Below are 22,088 nucleotides of genomic sequence, written 5' to 3' on the forward strand. Positions count from 1 at the left end.
GGAGATATGTGAACCCAATATGGTAAGGTTATACATATATTTTTCTACTTGCTCGCTCTTTGCTACTTTATTTGTTTATTTATTTAAACATAGAGTTCCGTAGGATCAAATCGAGGAGCAAATCTCCAAGGTCATGGAATGTGTCGGTACATGACGTTACAACATAAAAGTAATAATAGAGAAAAATGAAATTTTCATGAACCCAAGAAAAGTCAAGCCATAAGTTTAAGCAAATGCAGTGAAAAGAATAACACAAGAATCGGCTTAATTTTTCAAAGAACTCCTCAACAGAATAGAGTGAGTGGACCATGAAGAAACTGTTCAGTTTTGATTTGAAAGTGCGTAGATTACTGCTAAGATTTTCGAATTCTTGTGGTAGCTTACTGAAAATAGATGCAGCAGTATACTGCACACTTTTCTGCTCAAAAGTTAACTAAGTCTAATCCAAATTCAGGTAGGATTTCTGCCAAGTATTAATTGAGTGAAAGCTGCTTATTCTTGGGAATAAGCTGACATTGTTAACAAGAAACGACAATAAAGAATATATACATTGAGAGCTCAATGTCAAAATACCCAGACTAGTGAAGAGGGGTTGACAAGAGGTTTGCGAAGTTACACCATTTATCTCATTTGTGTTCTTTCAGTCGGCCCCCCCTCCTCCCCCCCCCCCCCCCCATTCTCAAGAAACTAGGCTACAAATTGCCTCCAGGGCAGACAACAATGTAAGATCACATCTTATACACAATCCAGATAAGAGCCAACACATAACATGTCTGGTGTGTATAAAATAACTTGTAGTGAATGTGATAACTTTTTTGTTGAGCAAACGGGGAGAAACTTCAGAGTGAGATTCAGAGAAAAATGTCAGTGAAGTGAATCCCTCAGCATTCAATGCACATTTAAGAGAATACAAACATTCTGCTAATGACATCAACAAAAACAAGCGTCACTGCTGTTTGTAAAACGGAGAAAGGAAGATTATTAAATATTCTAGAAGAAATTGAGATATACACCAATATGAAGAAACAACTAGACAGCATACTTAATGAACAAACAGGGTTACAGAATAAGATGTATACACACAATTTCAACAATGCTGTAAACAAATAATTTTGGTTTGGATTCTATGTCCTGCATGTAAAATTGCCTAATTTGATGTGATATGTTGGATTATTTTGCAGTATATTCTACCTTCATATACCAATTGTCAAAAAATTCTGTGCCACAGGTTGACTTACATTACTGCTACAGTATATACAGATGACATTTTGCAGAAATCAATGTACATTCAGTTGTTTATGGCTCTGTATCAGATGTCACTGATGATGGGTTATAAACCCAAAAATCAGTTTTAGCAAATAAATATTACTAGTGCAGCTCGTGATGTATAGATAATGTCCTTTAATAAATTTTCTGTTTGTCATATTACACTGTGAAACCTGCTTCTAAATAGAACAGTAACATTGTATTGTATGTGAAGCTGTATATATATGTGACCTTCAGTCACGGTTATCACTTCGGAGACTCCTACTTAGAACAACATTGGCTTCGTAAACTGGCCATTTATGCAATTACTTAAAGCATTGCTGACACACATGTAATTCACGTATGTTCAAGAGTAACACATATTAAAAAGGGCCAAATTTCAAGGTTTATTCATATTTTCTTTAGCTGTTCAATAGTTAACAAATTTTAAAATAATGTAGACAGTCTAAGTATCATCCAAAGATAAGAGTGCAAGGTGAGTTACTGAGCAATTTCTCCCTCTGGAGCTTCAAAAAATTGTGCTCACTCAAGAAATGTGGCATTTGTAGCAGAATTATAGCAAACTGCGAAACCTAACAAATACATGAATGAAATTGTCAATGCATTCGTATTGACTCAGCCATTCATGACAGCAGCTGTTATGTTCACTACTGTTTCTTTCAAAATAGTTCAAGGAATTGACATCAGAAGGAAGCACCAGTCAAGGGGAAGGTTGCAAGATGTCTGTGCATTGTTTTCATATGAAATGAGTTCAATTTTTTAATGATAGGCGGCTCATGTGTCGAGAAAATCGTGGTCTGGCCTATACTCTGGCACATTCAAAAGAATGCAGCGTGAGCTATGCTTGGGCTTGGTTTCCAAAATGTCAAGATGACACAATATTAATGTGTATGCTAGAAAGGTCTAGTTAGGAACACTTTTGCAATATTAACTCCTCCACTGCTCTAATTGGCGAACGAGGACTCTTATTTGAGAGGACAGTGGTAGCCATCTAGATGTAGGTTTTCCGCGTTTCTCTAGATCGGTTAAAACAAATACTGGTAGATGGTTCCTTTGAAAAAGTTTTCCTTGCTAGCCTTCCCCCACCTGTGCTTGTGCTCTGTCTTTAATGGTCTTGTTGATAGGACATTGAACACTACTCTTCCCTCCTCCCTCCCTTCTTACCACCCCACCCTCTGAAAAAGAAGTTTTGGTACATATTTCCAGTAATAATTTCAATTTGATAATTTATTCTGTTACACCAGAACATATAGAAAAGTGCAATAGTTGCATATTTCTCATATATGTGTAATAGAAACCATGTCCAAAGGGTAATGGGAAGAAAATGTGTTTTTAAGCGGTCAGCAAATTATTACTCATACCAACATATTTGTAACTTAAAATGTTACAGGATCAGTGACTAAATAATTACAACCTGTCATTCATTGTTCCAGTCTTTAACAAGCAGTTCCTTGAACCTGCCAGTTCCTTATAAGGTTCTGGAGGTACTGGTTCACTATCTTTATGAAGATGAAGCACCTGCTGTTCTTGCTTCAGAGGATATTGACTTTATATGTAACACACTTGTCCTTGCAAACCAGTTGTTTGCTACACGGCTTTTGGAAATTTGTGAAGTGGCACTTGCTAACTTGGTCACATTACGGAATGTGGCAGGTCTTCTTCAATTGGCTGACACACACCAGGCAAACCAGCTAAAGCAATGCTGTTTGCAATATATATGTTTGAATTTAAGTGCAGTATTGGAATCAAGGTGAGTGAGCTTTCAAATTTCTTTTTACACTTTTGTAATGGCAGTGTAAAGATTGTACTGATTGTCTTAAGTAAAGAGAAACTTCTTCTTAATAACAGATTTCAGATTGTTTAAAAAATGAAAGAAACTGAAATAAATTACAAGGGTTCATATCTGTGTTGTATGGATGCAGAAATGTGTGGCTGTAACAAGTATGATGTTACAAGATGTCACACAGGCACATCTTTTTTCACTTTATCTGAATGATTCAGATCATTCAAGAAAGTGTGTCTAGTACATTAATTGCTGGTTGATGTCTTATGGTCTCAAATTGTGATAATGATAATATTATCTAGCAACAAAAAATAAAATAAAAATAAAAAAGTGCTCACTGTTCTTTTTTTGTACTCTGTTCACTGTTGGTGAGAGAGCATCATCAGGAAAGTTACATGCTTAACTCCCACTTTGTGTCTGGATCAAACTGGTATAGTTGAATACTGATTTTTTTAAATTAAAATCGTCAATAACTTCTCGAGAGAACATGAAACCAGGAGCTGCTGTGTGTGGATTGTATGTTGTGGTAACTACCTACTGCATATCTTCTTGATATGAAGCCTAAGAGTTTATTTAATGAGCCGTCAGATTCAGTGACTGTCCTTTTAAATTGTTTCCTAAATTGAAGATAAGGTTAATTTTGTAGTGACTTCAGTGTAATGCATGGACAGACTGAAAACATTACTGACGGTAAGACTTCTGTGTAGACTTCCATGGCCAATAGTGACTGAATATTGTATGAATTTGGGTGTCATTCCTCCAGATGCAGTAGTTACAGCTTGTTAAAAATTTAAACAGTAGATTAGCTTTGCTTCTCTCTCTCTCTCTCTCTCTCTCTCTCTCTCTCTCTCTCTCTCTCTCTCCAGAGTAATCAAGTAGATGTTGATTGTAGACTAATTCTATTAAAACAAGAATTCACTTGAGCAAACAGTAAATTATTGGGAGTCAGAATAGTTGGCCAGTTCATTCCTGCAGGAGGTGCTGTTCCAGTATTGCTGATGGACACATTTACAAGTGGAAAAAACTTTTCCTAGCCCTTTGAACTGTGGGTTCCTTGCTGAGCAATGGAAAGCTAGTTGGGGTGGGGTTTGACTAATAACGGCAATGTCTCCTTATGTTGGTGAACAGATGTTGGTGGCATCCTTACATATACAAAGGCAAGTGTCAGTTTGACTTACTGTGAGGACCATTATTACAGATTTCTTTTTCTGAAGACTAAAACAAAGGTTTGGCAAGTTCATATTACAAGTTAATAATGATAAAGAAAATATAAAAGCAGCTACATAGACATTGTGTAAGGAGTGAAAATCGATAGATGAAAAGTAAGAGACTAGAGCTTCATCATCCACTGTAGGCTTGTACCTTCAAAATCATAAGTGGAAAAGATGTGCAGGGAACAGACAAAAATACACTCCTGGAAATTGAAATAAGAACACCGTGAATTCATTGTCCAAGGAAGGGGAAACTTTATTGACACATTCCTGGGGTCAGATACATCACATGATCACACTGACAGAACCACAGGCACATAGACACAGGCAACAGAGCATGCACAATGTCGGCACTAGTACAGTGTATATCCACCTTTCGCAGCAATGCAGGCTGCTATTCTCCCATGGAGACGATCGTAGAGATGCTGGATGTAGTCCTGTGGAACGGCTTGCCATGCCATTTCCACCTGGCGCCTCAGTTGGACCAGCGTTCGTGCTGGACGTGCAGACCGCGTGAGACGACGCTTCATCCAGTCCCAAACATGCTCAATGGGGGACAGATCCGGAGATCTTGCTGGCCAGGGTAGTTGACTTACACCTTCTAGAGCACGTTGGGTGGCACGGGATACATGCGGACGTGCATTGTCCTGTTGGAACAGCAAGTTCCCTTGCCGGTCTAGGAATGGTAGAACGATGGGTTCGATGACGGTTTGGATGTACCGTGCACTATTCAGTGTTCCCTCGACGATCACCAGTGGTGTACGGCCAGTGTAGGAGATCGCTCCCCACACCATGATGCTGGGTGTTGGCCCTGTGTGCCTTGGTCGTATGCAGTCCTGATTGTGGCGCTCACCTGCACGGCGCCAAACACGCATACGACCATCATTGGCACCAAGGCAGAAGCGACTCTCATCGCTGAAGACGACACATCTCCATTCGTCCCTCCATTCACGCCTGTCGCGACACCACTGGAGGCGGGCTGCACGATGTTGGGGCGTGAGCGGAAGACGGCCTAACGGTGTGCGGGACCGTAGCCCAGCTTCATGGAGACGGTTGCGAATGGTCCTCGCCGATACCCCAGGAGCAACAGTGTCCCTAATTTGCTGGGAAGTGGCGGTGCGGTCCCCTACGGCACTGCGTAGGATCCTACGGTCTTGGCGTGCATCCGTGCGTCGCTGCGGTCCGGTCCCAGGTCGACGGGCACGTGCACCTTCTGCCGACCACTGGCGACAACATCAATGTACTGTGGAGACCTCACGCCCCACGTGTTGAGCAATTCGGCGGTACGTCCACCCGGCCTCCCGCATGCCCACTATACGCCCTCGCTCAAAGTCCGTCAACTGCACATACGGTTCACGTCCTCGCTGTCGCGGCATGCTACCAGTGTTAAAGACTGCGATGGAGCTCCGTATGCCACGGCAAACTGGCTGACACTGACGGCGCACAAATGCTGCGCAGCTAGCGCCATTCGACGACCAACACCGCGGTTCCTGGTGTGTCCGCTGTGCCGTGCGTGTGATCATTGCTTGTACAGCCCTCTCGCAGTGTCCGGATCAAATATGGTGGGTCTGACACACCGGTGTCAATGTGTTCTTTTTTCCATTTCCAGGAGTGTATATAGGAAGTTATGTAGGAGACTATGGGTTATAAGTGTACCCAATAATAACTTGATAGGGTGAAATACGGAAAAAGAAATGAAGGGGGGTGTGGGTGGTGGTATATGGATAAATAAAGTAAGAATTTAACAAAATTGGAATTCTGGCAGCAGTGACCACAGGGCTAAGTAGATGGAAAAGAACAAAATAGAATTTAATATTTGAGAATATAGGTACAGCAAAGAGGTGGCAATAAAGCCATGGGGAACTTGTTATACACTCCTGGAAATGGAAAAAAGAGCACATTGACACCGGTCTGTCAGACCCACCATACTTGCTCCGGACACTGCGAGAGGGCTGTACAAGCAATGATCACACGCACGGCACAGCGGACACACCAGGAACCGCGGTGTTGGTCGTCGAATGGCGCTAGCTGCGCAGCATTTGTGCACCGCCGCCGTCAGTGTCAGCCAGTTTGCCGTGGCATACGGAGCTCCATCGCAGTCTTTAACACTGGTAGCATGCCGCGACAGCGTGGACGTGAACCGTATGTGCAGTTGACGGACTTTGAGCGAGGGCGTATAGTGGGCATGCGGGAGGCCGGGTGGACGTACCGCCGAATTGCTCAACACGTGGAGCGTGAGGTCTCCACAGTACATCGATGTTGTCGCCAGTGGTCGGCGGAAGGTGCACGTGCCCGTCGACCTGGGACCGGACCGCAGCGACGCACGGATGCACGCCAAGACCGTAGGATCCTACGCAGTGCCGTAGGGGACCGCACGGCCACTTCCCAGCAAATTAGGGACACTGTTGCTCCTGGGGTATCGGCGAGGACCATTCGCAACTGTCTCCATGAAGCTGGGCTACGGTCCCGCACACCGTTAGGCCGTCTTCCGCTCACGCCCCAACATCGTGCAGCCCGCCTCCAGTGGTGTCGCGACAGCCGTGAATGGAGGGACGGATGGAGACGTGTCGTCTTCAGCGATGAGAGTCGCTTCTGCCTTGGTGCCAATGATGGTCGTATGCGTGTTTGGCGCCGTGCAGGTGAGCGCCACAATCAGGACTGCATACGACCAAGGCACACAGGGCCAACACCCAGCATCATGGTGTGGGGAGCGATCTCCTACACTGGCCGTACACCACTGGTGATCGTCGAGGGGACACTGAATAGTGCACGGTACATCCAAACCGTCATCGGACCCATCGTTCTACCATTCCTAGACCGGCAAGGGAACTTGCTGTTCCAACAGGACAATGCACGTCCGCATGTATTCCGTGCCACCCAACGTGCTCTAGAAGGTGTAAGTCAACTACCCTGGCCAGCAAGATCTCCGGATCTGTCCCCCATTGAGCATGTTTGGGACTGGATGAAGCGTCGTCTCACGCGGTCTGCACGTCCAGCACGAACGCTGGTCCAACTGAGGCGCCAGGTGGAAATGGCATGGCAAGCCGTTCCACAGGACTACATCCAGCATCTCTACGATCGTCTCCATGGGAGAATAGCAGCCTGCATTGCTGCGAAAGGTGGATATACACTGTACTAGTGCCGACATTGTGCATGCTCTGTTGCCTGTGTCTATGTGCCTGTGGTTCTGTCAGTGTGATCATGTGATGTATCTGACCCCAGGAATGTGTCAATAAAGTTTCCCCTTCCTGGGACAATGAATTCACGGTGTTCTTATTTCAATTTCCAGGAGTGTATATGCAATATTATGAATCAAAGAGAAAATAAAAGAATGCAGTTGGAAGCCCTCAGGTCACAAAATGAAACTGACAACTAGTAAATATGATGGAAAATTGGAGTGAATGTGGGAAAAATGTATAAGTAAGTTAAAAAAATACTTTTTAGGAAAAATCCCCTGTATATTTAACATAGTTTAGAGGAGGAGGAAGAGATGATAGTGTCTGTGTTAGACATTGAAGTGGAGAATTACGTGATCCATTACTGTAATCACAATTTGACCAAGCACTGAATTTTGGAACTCAAATGAGCAGAGCCGAAGAAACACATGGGATTTAATGACCAGAATGAGATGTATCCGAATGCATAGTGCTGTCCAAATAATTTCTGCACAGCCTTTTCTGCAAATAATTCATTCTTTGAGTCACTTAGTAATTTCTAAACTCATTTAGAATGAAAGGTGATTTACCATCATAGCTGAAGTAATTTAGTTAATTACACATCTGTTAACGACTTCAATAGAGAAAATTCTATTTCTGTCACTTTAAAAGCCAACTTCTGTGGTAGTCAGTTATTTTATTCTGCTTTTAAGATAACACTTTATTTCTGGTGGCAGGCATCTCATTGTCAGTATTGTTTGTTAAAAGGTGTAAAACCCAGAAAGAATGTTCAAATGCATCACAACTTTGAGAATGTGTAGAACAGTGTACAAATGACAAATCATTAAGATTACAAAGAAATGGCTTCTATTTAGGCCCAGCTTTACCCTCTCGCATGTCTGGAAAGGTCAGTGTTGAGTCAAGCATATTCAGTGAAGAGCTGTCAAATGTAATCGAAACATGAAAGCAAATGACAGGATGCTTTGTCAGTATCAGGGGATGAAATATCATGTTTTGATTGAGTATGAATGTTGCAGATTAGTCAGTTAAGGGAAATGGGTTTGTCATATCGTGGCTTCGTCATATCATGGCTTCTGTGCTCATGTGTATCATACTGTTATGAAAATGAGTACAATTGGATTATTGTAGACAGTGAGTATTGGATATGGGACTAGACAATGTCAACATAATTATGGTTGACAATTTTTTGCCCTTGTGTCTGTAATAGATCATACATCTTCATCCACAGTGTTGAGTTGATGCTAGAGCACTGCAGTTAGTGTGGACTTGCATGTGCTAATGGTTCATCACTGTCTGTCACTTTAGTGCCTGCTTCCATTGTCCAGATAATCACAAACGTCATGAGATCAGAATAAGCATGTGAACTTCATATGTGACATGACTGATGTTTTTCGAAGGGATCTTAAAACCTTTCTTATAATGAAGTGTTTCAGCTTGGCATTGCTGGTCAGTGCAGCAGGTAAATAGGAATGTAATGATTTGGGGTACCATGTGATAAAAGCTATAACAGCAGCTTGCTGGTACTGTAGGCAAGTGGAACAGAAACTGCTTCGTCAGTGTCTGATGCACTGACCCATCTACATCCAACTCCTCATTCCAATTTCAGCAGGACAGTGCACTACCATATGCAGTCAAGAATGTGCTAGTGTTCTTCACAGAAGGACAACTACCACTGCTAACTTGGTTGCACACTGACCTAGCATGGTACATATCAAACATGTGTATGATGTGGTTGGTTGATTGATAACTTGTTTTTTGTGGTTTTTCAACAACCACTGTTAATACTTTGTGTGCTCTCACAGACTCTGTACAGAGAGATTCCTCAGAAACATATTCTGGCACTCTTTTACTCCCATGCTCTACACTGTGACATTTAGTAACTCTTAATTGCAACATATGGAGACTTCACACCATATTGAAATCTGAAAATACAAGATTTTATACAGTTGTGTAATTCTGATAATTGGTATTATTATGTACATAAAGTTAATTTCTTTCACAAATATGCTTCCTGGTGTTTTTAATTTTCACTGTCATCAGTGTAGTTGTGTTCTAAGAAGCAATTTCATTTTATCTTGTGTCTAATGTTTTTGTTCTTTCTTGCAGGTCATTAGAAGCTGCCAGTGATAACATTTTGGAAGAGCTAAGCAAGTACTATTGCGAGTTAAACCCTGCATTGTGCAAACGTATTATCACACCATACTCAAGTGCACCAAGTGAAGAGGTCGTTCAGTCAATAGCAGGATCTCATCCATTCACCTTTGACTTGGATAAAGGTACAAAAGTGATAAAAACAAATAATCTTGTACTAAAGATGACTAAAATGCTTTCTTTTTTTTATATTTTTATGTTCAGCTTGAAATTGCCTCCAGCCCTCACTTACCGTAGTAGCAGATTATATAATTTGAGTTGCAACGTAACAGCAGATGTGGACACAAAGAACAGGTGGCTCAATTTCTTTCTTTTGGAGGTAGTGGTCCTCTCAACTCACTGAAAAGATTGAAGAGTTTGAGGACAGCATATTTTATGATTAACTAGTAAAACCATCCAGAATCCTAATTCAAAAGAACTAAAGTTAGCAGTATCAGTGGCCAAAGTCTTTCAAAGAAGACAAAGATGATGAAAATTTTCATCATTTGAGCCATGTTTGCTGTTGTTGTTGTTGTTGTTGTTGTTGTTGTTGTTGTCTTCAGTTCGGAGACTGGTTTGATGCAGCTCTCCATGCTACTCTATCCTCTGCAAGCTCCTTCATCTCCCAGTACCTACTGCAACCTACATCCTTCTGAATCTGCTTAGTGTATTCATCTCTTGGTCTCCCTCTACGATTTTTACCCTCCACGCTGCCCTCCATTGTGATCCATTGATGCCTCAGAACATGTCCTACCAACCGATCCCTTCTTCTAGTCAAGTTGTGCCACAAACTTCTCTTCTCCCCAATCCTATTCAATACCTCCTCATTAGTTACATGGTCTACCCACCTAATCTTCAACATTCTTCTGTAGCACCACATTTCGAAAGCTTCTATTCTCTTCTTGTCCAAAGTATTTATTGCCCATGTTTCACTTCCATACATGGCTACACTCCATACAAATACTTTCAGAAATGACTTCCTGACACTTAAATCTATACTCGATGTTAACAAAGGCAGAACTGGCACCAATGTGTTCTGGAAGAATTGCAGCATATTTTCATTCTAGTTTTATTTATGGTAGCAAATTGTTAAGATTACATTCTCGTGCGTAAAGTTTATGAAAATGCATTTCTTGGCAATGTTACTGAAAAGTTTTTTGTTACTGAACTGAGGTGAACTCATTTTGCAAATGAAGCCTTAAACATGAATCGTGTTTTTATTTGCCTCAAATTGGCAATGAATTGGAGATCTCTAACATGAGGTCATTTCAGTTAAATGCAACACTTGATGGTGCACTCTCGCATGAAAACCCTCCGTGATTGCTTGTTTGGTTTGAATACTTCATTACAAGATACACAATCTGAGGTTTATAATTAATCCATTCTTGAAATGAGGGAACTTATAGTGTCAATTTGGAAGAAAGAAGAAAAGTATTGTCGCAATTAAAATGCAAACAGTGAGAGGGGTTTCTATTATGTAACCAAGACTGACATCTAGGGATAGAATCGAATTTTTGAAATCATCTATTCGGTGATATAGGTTAAAATCCAAGGTAGCACATTCTAGAGCCATTCATTCTGCTGGGACCTTGTTTGTGAGTAATTGATGAAAAAGAAAATTTGGAATTTTGTGTGGTGTTCCAGCATTAAAATTGTTAAGCACATGGAGAACAGTTTCGTGGCATTTTGGTTGATATACTTTTGTAATGTATAGAAGGTTGGGGTTTGAAACTCAGCATTGAAACGACTTTGATCTTTTTTTAAAATTAGTCTCGAGTAATATTTTTAATTGGTAATCCTCATGTCATTACAATCATCATATCAAAAATTTCATTTGCTCTTATTTTGTCTTGAAAAAAGGAGGATTGAAATCTTTGTGCATGTGATTTTATTTTTATTTGTCTATTATAATATTGAAACATTTGAAAATGCAGTTCCGTCAGTTAAACATTTGAAACATTAATTCTTATTGCACTGTGGACGAAATAATGCATATAAAGATTTAAATGAAAGAAAGGATTGGAAATGACATGGAATTCAAGCAATGTGGAAGAGAAATAATGAATGCAATGACATGGATGAAATTATAAAACAGAAGTTGTTAAATCACAGTTAATAGATAAAAGTAATAAAATCACATGCACAAAGATTCCTTACTATAAAAAGAATGATTGAACGACAAAATAAGAGCAAATGAAATAGTTAATATGATTAAAATGACTTGGCAAAGGCTGAGGGATTTAAAAAATATATATATTTAAGCCAATTAGTCGAATAAAAATGATGATGATGAAAATGATGTCAATAAACATTTGAAAATAAATTTAGAGCATCTTATGAAATTCTAATCCATGACCTTCTGTACACACCCACAACAAGTAATGTATCTATTCCACTATGCCACAGGGCTGCTCTTTGAATGTATCTTATCCACTATGCCACAGAACTGCTCTGCCTATCATTTTTAATGCTGAAGAATATCATGAGAAATTTCAATATTCCTCCCCTCCCCCCACCCCCCACACCCTACGCCCACCCCCATTCAGTTATTTGCTAACAAGGGCACCCCAGGGTGAATGGCTGCAGTGTGTGATACCTGGGACCCTAACCTACATCACCATATAGACAATTTCATGTCTGGGGACCTCTGCTTGTGAGATGAACTTCATTTGCCCTCAATTGCTGACAAACACATTATTACTAACAGTAAAAACTCACAGAAATATAATTTTATGAAAAGGAAAATTACCACTCACCATATAGCAGAGATGCTGAGGTGTGTTGTGTGTGTGTGTGTGTGTGTGTGTGTGTGTGTGTGTGTGTGTGTGTTGAGGGGGGGGGGGGGGTCTATTGTTGACAAGGGCCTTAACAGCCGAAAGCTTTATTTGTGACAGTCTTTTTGTTGTGTCTATCTACGACCTAGCATCTCCACTACAGGGTGAGTAGCAACTTTACTTTTCATAATATTGTTACATTCCATCGTGGATATTCCATTGTTTGAGAAATATAATTTTGCCATGCAGATAGCAGATCAGATAGTTAAAGTGCATGCATCAGTCTTTGATCTGAATCCACCTTTCTTGTGATAAAGGAAAATCTCTACAGTTATTGAAGTGACTCTGTCATTGTCATTGACATGCTTATTTCCTGCCCCCTACCCCATGGCTTCCAAGGTGTCATCAGGCCAGGATGCCAAAGCATAAGGAGGCCTCCACAGCAGGTGGACACAATCATTCACCATTGTGCATTGCCAAGTTTTGAGCTAATGATGTTTACACCAAATCTGCACGTATGACAAACCAGAGCACACACAGTGGGCTGTTCCACACTTAACAACTACCCGAACATTGTTTCCTGTTTCCCTGTTTTGTTGGTCTAAGAATCAGATGTAGAACGTGTTTTCCTGCAGAATCGACATGCTACTCCACACCACTGAATAAAATTTGATGGACTTATTTCTGACATATGTGTCTCACAGCACACAACAAACAGTAAATAATAGGTAGAATATTGACCTCACAATTCTAAGAAATGAAAACAAACGAAATCTCGCCGCCAAGCAAATGATCTCCCAGAACAGCAAGCTGCCTGACACTGTAGCATAGTGGAAGTGGGAAGTGTTGTAGTGATGGGAGTGAAGGTCTGACGACTTCAGAGTGGTTGCTGTGACTACAGGGCTCATGAGGTTGGCTGAATGGGTGCCGTGCCTTCCTTGTGTGACTCACCCCACTACTACTTCATAGCTGACAAGCTTAAAGTAATTTCAGACTGACTGTAGAGTAACAACAGTTAAATCAAACAGGTTTCCCACGTGCTTCATCAGATATATGTTGGGTGCTTCCAGAGGTTGCCTGTTCTTTACCCTTTCATCTTACCTGTCGTCCAACTTAAAGCTCTTTTTTTTTTTAAACTGAGATTTGTACTATGTTCACAATGTTGTTGATTAGGCCACAATTCCCACTGCAGACTGTGTTGTTCCACTGTCATACCCAGTATTGTATGCTGGAGTATGAAGATGAAACTATAGTAGCCAGTGCTTAGCACATAGCAGGAAATATAAATTTCTATTTGGCCTTTAAGATACACACTGGCAGTAGTTCTTTACAGCAGGAAGTAACGCTAATAGAGCACATTGTGAGAGAGTGGCCCAGTGAGGAGCAGCTCTTTGCTGACTCCGCCACAAGCTGCCCATTACATATGATGACCTAATAAAAGGAGATGAAGGCAGGCTATCCTCTCAAGAAAACCAAGTTGCCCATGTACACCCTGGACAATGTTGTAATGTATGTGTGCTGAAGAGTGTTCCTTGCTGGAGCCAGATCAGTTGTAACTGCTGTGTTAGCAACAGCAGAAGACGAAGAAAAAGAAGAGGAGCAGCATCCAGATTTGACAACCTTGCAGCTCTTCCACTAGACTAGTACAGTCCTGTATGCACTAAGAAACAAGATTAATGCAGTCTCTGTTGTTGAGACAGTAAGGGTCTTGGAGCATTTGTATATTGAATATCTGCACCAAGCATTCCGCTGTGTTGATTGATTGTTGGGTGGAATGGCTTAGAAGGAATTCTTGATGTTGTTCCCATTGCAGAGTCCTACACGAGCTGGACCATAAATGTGGTCATTAGCCAGTAACACGGCATGCACTGCGACTGGTGGCTCATCAGTTGTTGAGTGAATGGTAACGTCATATAATAAGTGGTGTCAGGGTGCACATACAGCCATTCACTACATAGTATGAAGTGATCCCATGAGATCTAATTTTATTTTTTGCCTTGTAGCTTGAAGTGTGAGCCAAGTTATAAATACTTATGGCACTCTGGCCTGTGTTTGCTGCACCTTTAGTATGAAAATTTTGTTTGCCAGAACAAATGTTCCAGTGTCTTTGTCACTGTGTGGTCCACACGTTGTGGGAACAGATGAGCCAGATTCACCAATGACTCCTGTCATATAGCCATGTTATTTGGCTATGGAGAGACTGGGAAATGATAATGCAGTGTTCTTCACATTCTGTGGCTAGTAAAGTCCTCCACAAATGTCTGTATCTGAATAAGAGTGGATGTTATTTGTGTATGCAGACAGACGTGCAGGCTATCCTTGACAAAGGTCGTATAGAAACATCCATAATGTGACATTCTGTCTAGTAGCTTTCTGACCCAAGTTGCATTAATGGGAAAGTTGTTTGTGTGGCTTGCCATGCTGATTTGTAAACATAAGCATTCCAATTTTACATGGTCAGATGAAACTGAAACGTACTTTAAAACTATTCTACAATTTCCTTTTGTTTCTCATTATTTGTGGTCTTAAAATTTATTGTGCTTAAATTTTCAGATCCAGATTCACCTGATACTGCTGCAAAGAAGTTGGTAAAATCAACCAAGAAAAAGATTAGAATTCGCAAAATAAGTGAGGGAGGAAAATTAAATGAACGTTCTCGGAATGAATCTATTTCATCTAATGCATCTTATAATTCAGATGATGGCGATACAAAAGGTGTACATTTAATGCTAGAAAATCTAACAGAAATAAAACATGAAGAAGCAAGAGAAGATTGTTTGGATTCATCTCAAAATACTAGTGATAGTCAGTCACCCAAGAATACGAACTCTTCCTCATGGGTTAAAATAACTGGTAGCAATAAACATCAAAGGATAATAAAAGCAAGATTAAAAGCAATCTCTTGTGCTCAAGAAATATCAACAGAAAATCATGGAGAGGCCTTTGAAAAATTAGTTTCTAGTTCACAACACTCAGCTGGAGATTTCCAAGAACAACAAAAAACTGTTATTGTTCCGCACATTGTGCGAGCAACAGATAATTTGGAAAATAGTGGGCACAAAATGTGTGAAAATGATTTCCCAGAATTATGCAGGTCACCACCCCAACATGAAAGTCATTTCGTCAAATCTGGGAGCAGAGTAAGGTAAGAAGCAGTAATTCTATTTTAATGATGATTTATATAAGATATGTTAGAGATTGGAATTTATAGTGTATGACAAATGTTTCTAAATATGGTACATTACTGAAAAGTCTTACAGAGCGCATAAAAACATTTCCTTGTTTTTCACTTTTTAATGAGCTTAGCTTGTCTTGGCTTCCTTCAGTTGCCTCTTATCAGTGTGAGAGCTACAGTTCCAACAGAAAATTTTAAAAAGTTCATTATTTTGTAGAGCTGTGTTCTCATCTGCTTCATTAAATTATTTTCCAGCAATTTTCATATTGTTCCACACTGCCGACTTCTGTTATGTCATTGCTATCCCACTTGAGCTGAATTTCATCATAAAAGTTTTAAATCTGTCACTTACTTGGGGGGAAGTGACCTCTGAGCAATATTTTGGGGTGTACTCGATTTTTATGCTGGGAGGATTAGACATTGGCAGGAGGTAGGGGTGGTGGGAGGTCATGAAGGAAGTAGTTTTGAGTTCTTAATCTACATAGTTACTCTGCAATTCACAGTGAAGTGCCTGGCAGAGGTTTCAATGAACTAGCTACCAGGTATGATCATTTCTTTCTATGTAGGTGGTCACCAACAAAATATTTTCGCAATCAGAGGAGAAAGTTGATGACTGCAAGTTCACGAGAAGGTCCTGCTGCAATCAAAAATGCCTGTGTTTTAACGATTGCCTCACCAATTCATGTATCATGTAAATCTCTCTCTCTCTCTCTCTCTCTCTCTCTCTCTCTCTCTCTCTCTCTCTCTCTCTCTCATCTTTCACAGTGGTACAGTACGAGCTGCCCTTCTTTGAACTTTTTCGGTGTTAACTGTCAGTCTCATTTGATGCAGATCCCACACCACAGAGAAACACTCCAGAAGAGGACAGACAGGTGTGGTGTAAGCAGTCTCTTTAGTAGACCTGTTGCATTTTGAGTGTTCTGCCAGTAAATTCCAATCTTTTATTTGCTTTCCCCACAAAGTTATCTATGTGATCTATACAATTTGTTATTTGTAATTGTAATCTAATTATTTAGTTGAATTTACAGCCTTCAGATCTGTGTGGTTTATCATGTAACTGAAATTTAGTGGATTTCTTTTAGTCCTTGTGTGGATGATTTTAAACTTTCCATTATTGAGAGTTAATTGCCACTCTTTGCACAATACAAATATCTTAGTTGAATCATTTTGCAATTGGTTTTGATCTTCTGATGACTTTACGAGACAGTAAGTGACAGCATCATCTGCAAACAATCTAAGAGCACTGCTCAGATAGTCTCTTATGTCATCTACATTTATCAGGAACAGCAGAGAGCCTGTAATACTTCCCCGGGAACAGCAAATGTTACTGTTGCTGTACTTGATGGCTTTCTGTCAATTACTACAAACAGTGACCTTTCTGACAGGAACTTGTGAATCCAGTCTCACAACTGAGATGATACTACATAAACATGCAGTCTAATTACAAGTCAGTTGTGAGGAATGGTGTCAAAAGCCTTCAAGGAATCTAAAAGTATGGAATCTATTAGACATCCCCGGTCGATAGCATTCATTACTTAGTAAGAATAAAGAGCTAGTTGTGTTTTGCAAGAATGGTGTTTTCTGAATCTGTGCTTACTATTTGCCCCCCACCCCCCTCCACACACACACACACACACACACACACACGCACACGCACACGCACACACACACGACCACAGTCTCTGTCTACTGAGGTCAGCAGTCTCTGTGTTTGTTTTCTATCTCCAATGAAGGCCTTGTTGGCCAAAAGCTCATTTTCTGAGATCTTGCGACGAGTTCTGCTAAGTATACTCTGAAAGGAGCCTGACTGGTACACAATAAGGACAGGAGGCCTTGCCTTTATTAAGTAATTTAAGCTGCTTCACTGCACCAAGGATATCTAATTCTAAGTTACTCATGTTGACAGTTGTTCTAGGTGCAAATTTATGAATATTTACTTTGTCATCTTTGGTGAAGGAGTTTTGGAAAACTATGTTTAGTGACTCTGCTTTAGTGACACTGTCACTGGTGATATCACCATCGTTATCACACAGTGAAGGTGCCGATTGTGTCTTGCTGCTGGTGTACTTCACATACGACCAGTATCTCTTTGCATTTTGTGTCAGATTTTGATACAGTGTTTTGTTGTGGAAACTATTAAAAGAATCTCACACTGAAGTTTGCACTAAATTTCAATCTTCTGTGAAACTTAGCCAGTCTTGGGCTTTTGCTTTCTTTTAAATTTGGCAATGCTATTTTTGCTGCTTCTCCGTCAGTGTTCTGGACCTATTTTATGTACCAAGGAGAAACAGGGACCATTGCTTATTAATTTATGTAAGATATATCTTTCAATTGTCATCTATACTGTTTCTAGGAACTTGAACCACATCTGGTCTACGCTTACACAATCAGATCAGATGGAGGGGTACACTCTCTTTGAAAGGCGTGAAGTGAATTTTTATGTGCTTTTTTAAGTAGATGTATGTTGCATTTATTTTTGGTGGATTTGGACATTATGGTAGTCAGTCTCACTACAACAGCCTTGTGGTCAGTAATCTCTATATCTGCCTGAGGCTCCCTACTTGCTCAGGATTATTTGTTGCTATGAGTTAAAGTATGTTTCCATAACCATTTACAGTTCGAGAGGGCTCCTGAAGTAATTGTCAGGAATGTATGAGTGGGGTAGTTATTTGAAATAAAACTCAGGTTGTGTTTGGAGTGTTCAGAAACTGTAATCACATAAGTTGGTGTGGTTGGTAAAAGGAGCCAATTATTAAATTATTCGATTTGACAAGTATAACCTCTACCTACACTAACTCACAAGAACAGTCTAATTTAATTTTACTACAAGATACACTACTTATGACAGCAATAAACACTCCAACACCAACTGTATTTAATCTATGCTTTCTGAACACAGTGAGGCCAATTGTAAAAATTTCAGCTAAACTTATTTTCGGCTTTAGTCAGCTTACTGTATGTAGAATGATTTCAGATAAAGTGTTTTCTATTAGCACTAGTAGCTCTGGTTCTTTCCCAACACATCTATGACAATTTGCAATTATAATAGTGATGGTTGTTAGGTCTTGTCTTCCTGAGTTTGCCTTGCACCCTTGTTGACTGACACCTTTTCTGTATTTTCCTGAGACTCTCCAACCTGAAAAACGGCCCAGTCCCCTCCACATAGCCCGCACTACCCATGTAGCTACTTCTTGTGTGTAGTGAATCCCTGACCTATTAAGTGGAACCTAGAAAACCCTCTCCAATGGCACAAGTCAAGGAATCTGTAGCTTACATGGGGACAGAGTCATCTGAGCCTCTGATTCAGACACTTCACTTGGCTCTGTACCAAAGGACCACAGTCAGTTCTGTTGACAGTGCTAAAATTAGTGAGGTCCACCTTCATCTCACAAGCCAGACTGGCAGTTTTTACAGCTTCAGCTAGCCACTAGAGAGAATCACTTCCGATCCATAGCAACACATATCATTTGTACAGACCTGAGCTGCCACCTGCAGTTGGCTGCATTTTGTGTTCTTTGTAGCATGTGGAAGCACCTTTTCCACAGCTGGAATGACTCCTTCCGGTACGCACAGAGTGGACACTGGATTCCTTCCCTCCTTTGCAGCCAAGAAAATTAGAAAATAGAAAATTAAGCTGCTTGCAATGGATGTGTTGATCAACTGATGGAGAGATACTCCCACAGGAACTCAGTAACTAGTTACAATGTGGCATTCAGGGTTATTAGGCTTGTGGATTTTGGGAAACCCATACGTGATCTGCTGGGTACAGGTGTATTGGGTGAGGCTGTGCTGAGGAAGGAGATAGATTCGGAAGCAAGGTTCTGGGACAGATATGTAGCAGGGATGTCCAACCCATGGGTCGCATGCATGGCTCAAAACAAATATCACTGCAGCCCAAGAAGTTGAGCAGGAATTCCTGTAAAATAAGGAAGTAGGACAGGCTTTAGGAAAGTCAAATGTTCATTCTGTTCTGTTCTATTTAGTGATTAGTAGGAAAAGATTGTTTTCACTGTAAGGAGTGAATGAAGGAGAATACTTTTTGAATGACTCCATGCTGCCTGTAAAGTTAATTTTTATTTTATTTTTGTAATATTGCCGTTGCAGATATTTAATGGCCAAAGAGTTAAGAATTGGGTCTAGGTGCTTACAAAGGGCCTACGGCCAAAATTGTTAAATATCGGAGATTGAGTCAGCGTTTACAGTGTTCTTTTAGCTGTGAGAAGGCAAGTATTCAGTCTGGGAGACAGTGTTGAAGAAGTTGAGACCACAGAATTGGAGTATCAGAGTTAGTTCGGGGATGCCTGTACCATGGTAATCAGTTTTTGTAGTTATATATTTGTGAGGAGTATTGCAGAATATGAAAGCTTTTAAAGGTGTTTATAGAATGTGCAGTATCCTAGAAACGGGAATGTTTGTTGTTATGTCACTGGGGTGTAAGAAAATTCCTCATATCAGTACTTGCTTTCAAATTGAGTGCACAAACATGTCTCCCATGCTTGTCTCCTAAAACTCCTATCACCCCAGGCTGGAACAGCTTAACCAAACTCCGGGCTATGGACTTTCATCTTGCTCTGGAATGGAACAGCCCTTCCCAAAACCCTTCTCACCACTTTCAAAAACAGCATGTCCTCCACTCATCCTGTCAAAGCGGTATCCTTTCTCCAACGCATCCCACATAGCTCCTAGTTTCATCGTGTACCACACAAAACTTCCTCTTTCTGCACTAGGGTAAATTTGTCAGTGCCATTTCTGCATTCCATTTCCTTGTAGTTGTTCCCTCCCCTGCCTGTCATCCATCCCTTTTTCACCCGTCATTCCTTTTCTCCCTCCCCCTGTTGTGTACATCGTTTACATAAGTACTGAAATGGATTACCCACCACCTCACATTAATCTGATTTACTTTGATCCCTAGACACCTTTATCAGACATTAATGGATGTCAGTGGGTGCAAATTGTTGAGCCGTGAGAAATTCAATGATGCATCTGTGTTTTCTACACACCTCAATGTTTTCTACACACCTCAATGTAGAACACTGTTTTCCAACCTTCCCATGCTCCCGATATCTATTAGAGGGCCACAAAAGAAACAGGATGTTAGTGAAAAAATTAAAAATTTTGTAATACTTCAGTCTGCATCAGACATTCAAAGTCAACACAAAGGAAGAAAGAGGGGCTTTAGTTTCAGAATAACCCTTGCAATTTTTCCCTGTACTGTTGATGTTCTGCTGGTTAATTTAAATTATAGGATGTAAAAAGAAGATTAGTTATAAAAATAATAATCACCATTTCTTTCTTTAAAGTGTTAACTATGTTTCCATTAAAATTTCATGGTTTTGGTCTTAGTCTAGTGAATAAAATGTGGCTTCTTTGCAGTGAAATTAGAAAGATAACGAAGGTATCCCAAAAACAGTTGAAGAAACAGGCAGAATCTGGCACATCTCCGAGAACAGAACCTATGAAGGTTAAATTGGCATGGAACAGTTCAGATGCACACAGTGACAATTCTTTGTCTCTGACTGATATTATGAGAGAAGAAGTCAAACAAAACCGTCACTGCACTGAAATGATTCCAGCACAGAATAATGAGCTTCCAAGGTACGTTTAATGTTTTATGCTTTCATATGCAAAGCTAACTGTATTGGATCTGAGTTTTCTGTTCATGGTGAGAAGAAAATCAGGAGGGAGAGGGAGAGGGGGGGTGAGGGGGGGGGGGGGGGTGGACGGCAAACCGAGGTATCTACAGCACACATTGGTCTATAGATTATTCATATGATTTTGAAACACTTCCCTGTTATTTTTTGAGTGCATTCTAAGTTGATTTCTGAATGAATAATAAGTTGATTGTTGAATACGTGCCTAGTGTATGTGATGTCTCTGTCAGGGGAATCCTTGCCGCATCTACAAATAAACTTTCATGCAGGCAAAAGGGGATGGGTCTATACAAGCTGAACGGATGAATGCCAATCGCTATCTGATTATGTGGTTGATTGGGTTTGCGAATGATCAGTGTTGTTATAATTACTAGCGAAATCCATAGATTCAGACTACCAGAGTGGAAATAAACAACTAACAGGAATAACAGGTAAGAAAGATTATGTATTATCTTCTCGGTGTATCCAAGAAAACGAAATATTGACAGAAAATTTTTGACCAGATCGCTACACTACTAAGAGCCAGCTGTATTTTCAGTCCCCGCCTAGCAGCTGCTTAAGTTCTATTCTGGAAGAAATGTGGAAAATGCGTTGTACGAACATGTAACAATGCCTAACTGGATAATAATCATGGGATTCTGGCAGGTTTAGCGAAGTTAAACGGCGAATATGTTTTGACAGTGGCAGGAATAGTTATTGAATAAGTCTTATCTCTAACGCTCAAGGGAGGGGGAGAGTGCCACTATCTAGTATTGCTCCAGTTCAGAAATATCGTAGATCCGGGGCTGATGCGCAGAGCAGCCTGAGTTATAGTCGGGAAGTGTTTACATTTAGTGATTTTTGTTTTTTTTTTCTTCATTTACTGCTCTGACGTCAAGTGAAAACGAAATGGATTTCTGTGGCCGGGAGCTATGAAGTAAAT

The 22,088-nt window shown here is 40.5% G+C and overlaps 1 protein-coding gene across 1 annotated transcript in view; it reads left to right on the top strand.

The window, feature by feature from the left end:
- The window catches only part of LOC124595315 (inhibitor of Bruton tyrosine kinase), a 124,594-nt gene that overhangs the window by 81,777 nt on the left and 20,729 nt on the right, over positions 1 to 22,088 (top strand). The window contains exons 13-16 of the mRNA XM_047134015.1: positions 2,700 to 3,016; positions 9,543 to 9,712; positions 14,894 to 15,485; positions 20,889 to 21,110. Coding sequence (XP_046989971.1) covers positions 2,700 to 3,016; positions 9,543 to 9,712; positions 14,894 to 15,485; positions 20,889 to 21,110 — 1,301 coding nt within the window. The remainder of the gene's footprint in view (positions 1 to 2,699; positions 3,017 to 9,542; positions 9,713 to 14,893; positions 15,486 to 20,888; positions 21,111 to 22,088) is intronic.

The sequence above is a fragment of the Schistocerca americana genome, chromosome 2 (assembly GCF_021461395.2).
Source record: "Schistocerca americana isolate TAMUIC-IGC-003095 chromosome 2, iqSchAmer2.1, whole genome shotgun sequence".
Taxonomy (NCBI): domain Eukaryota; kingdom Metazoa; phylum Arthropoda; class Insecta; order Orthoptera; family Acrididae; genus Schistocerca; species Schistocerca americana.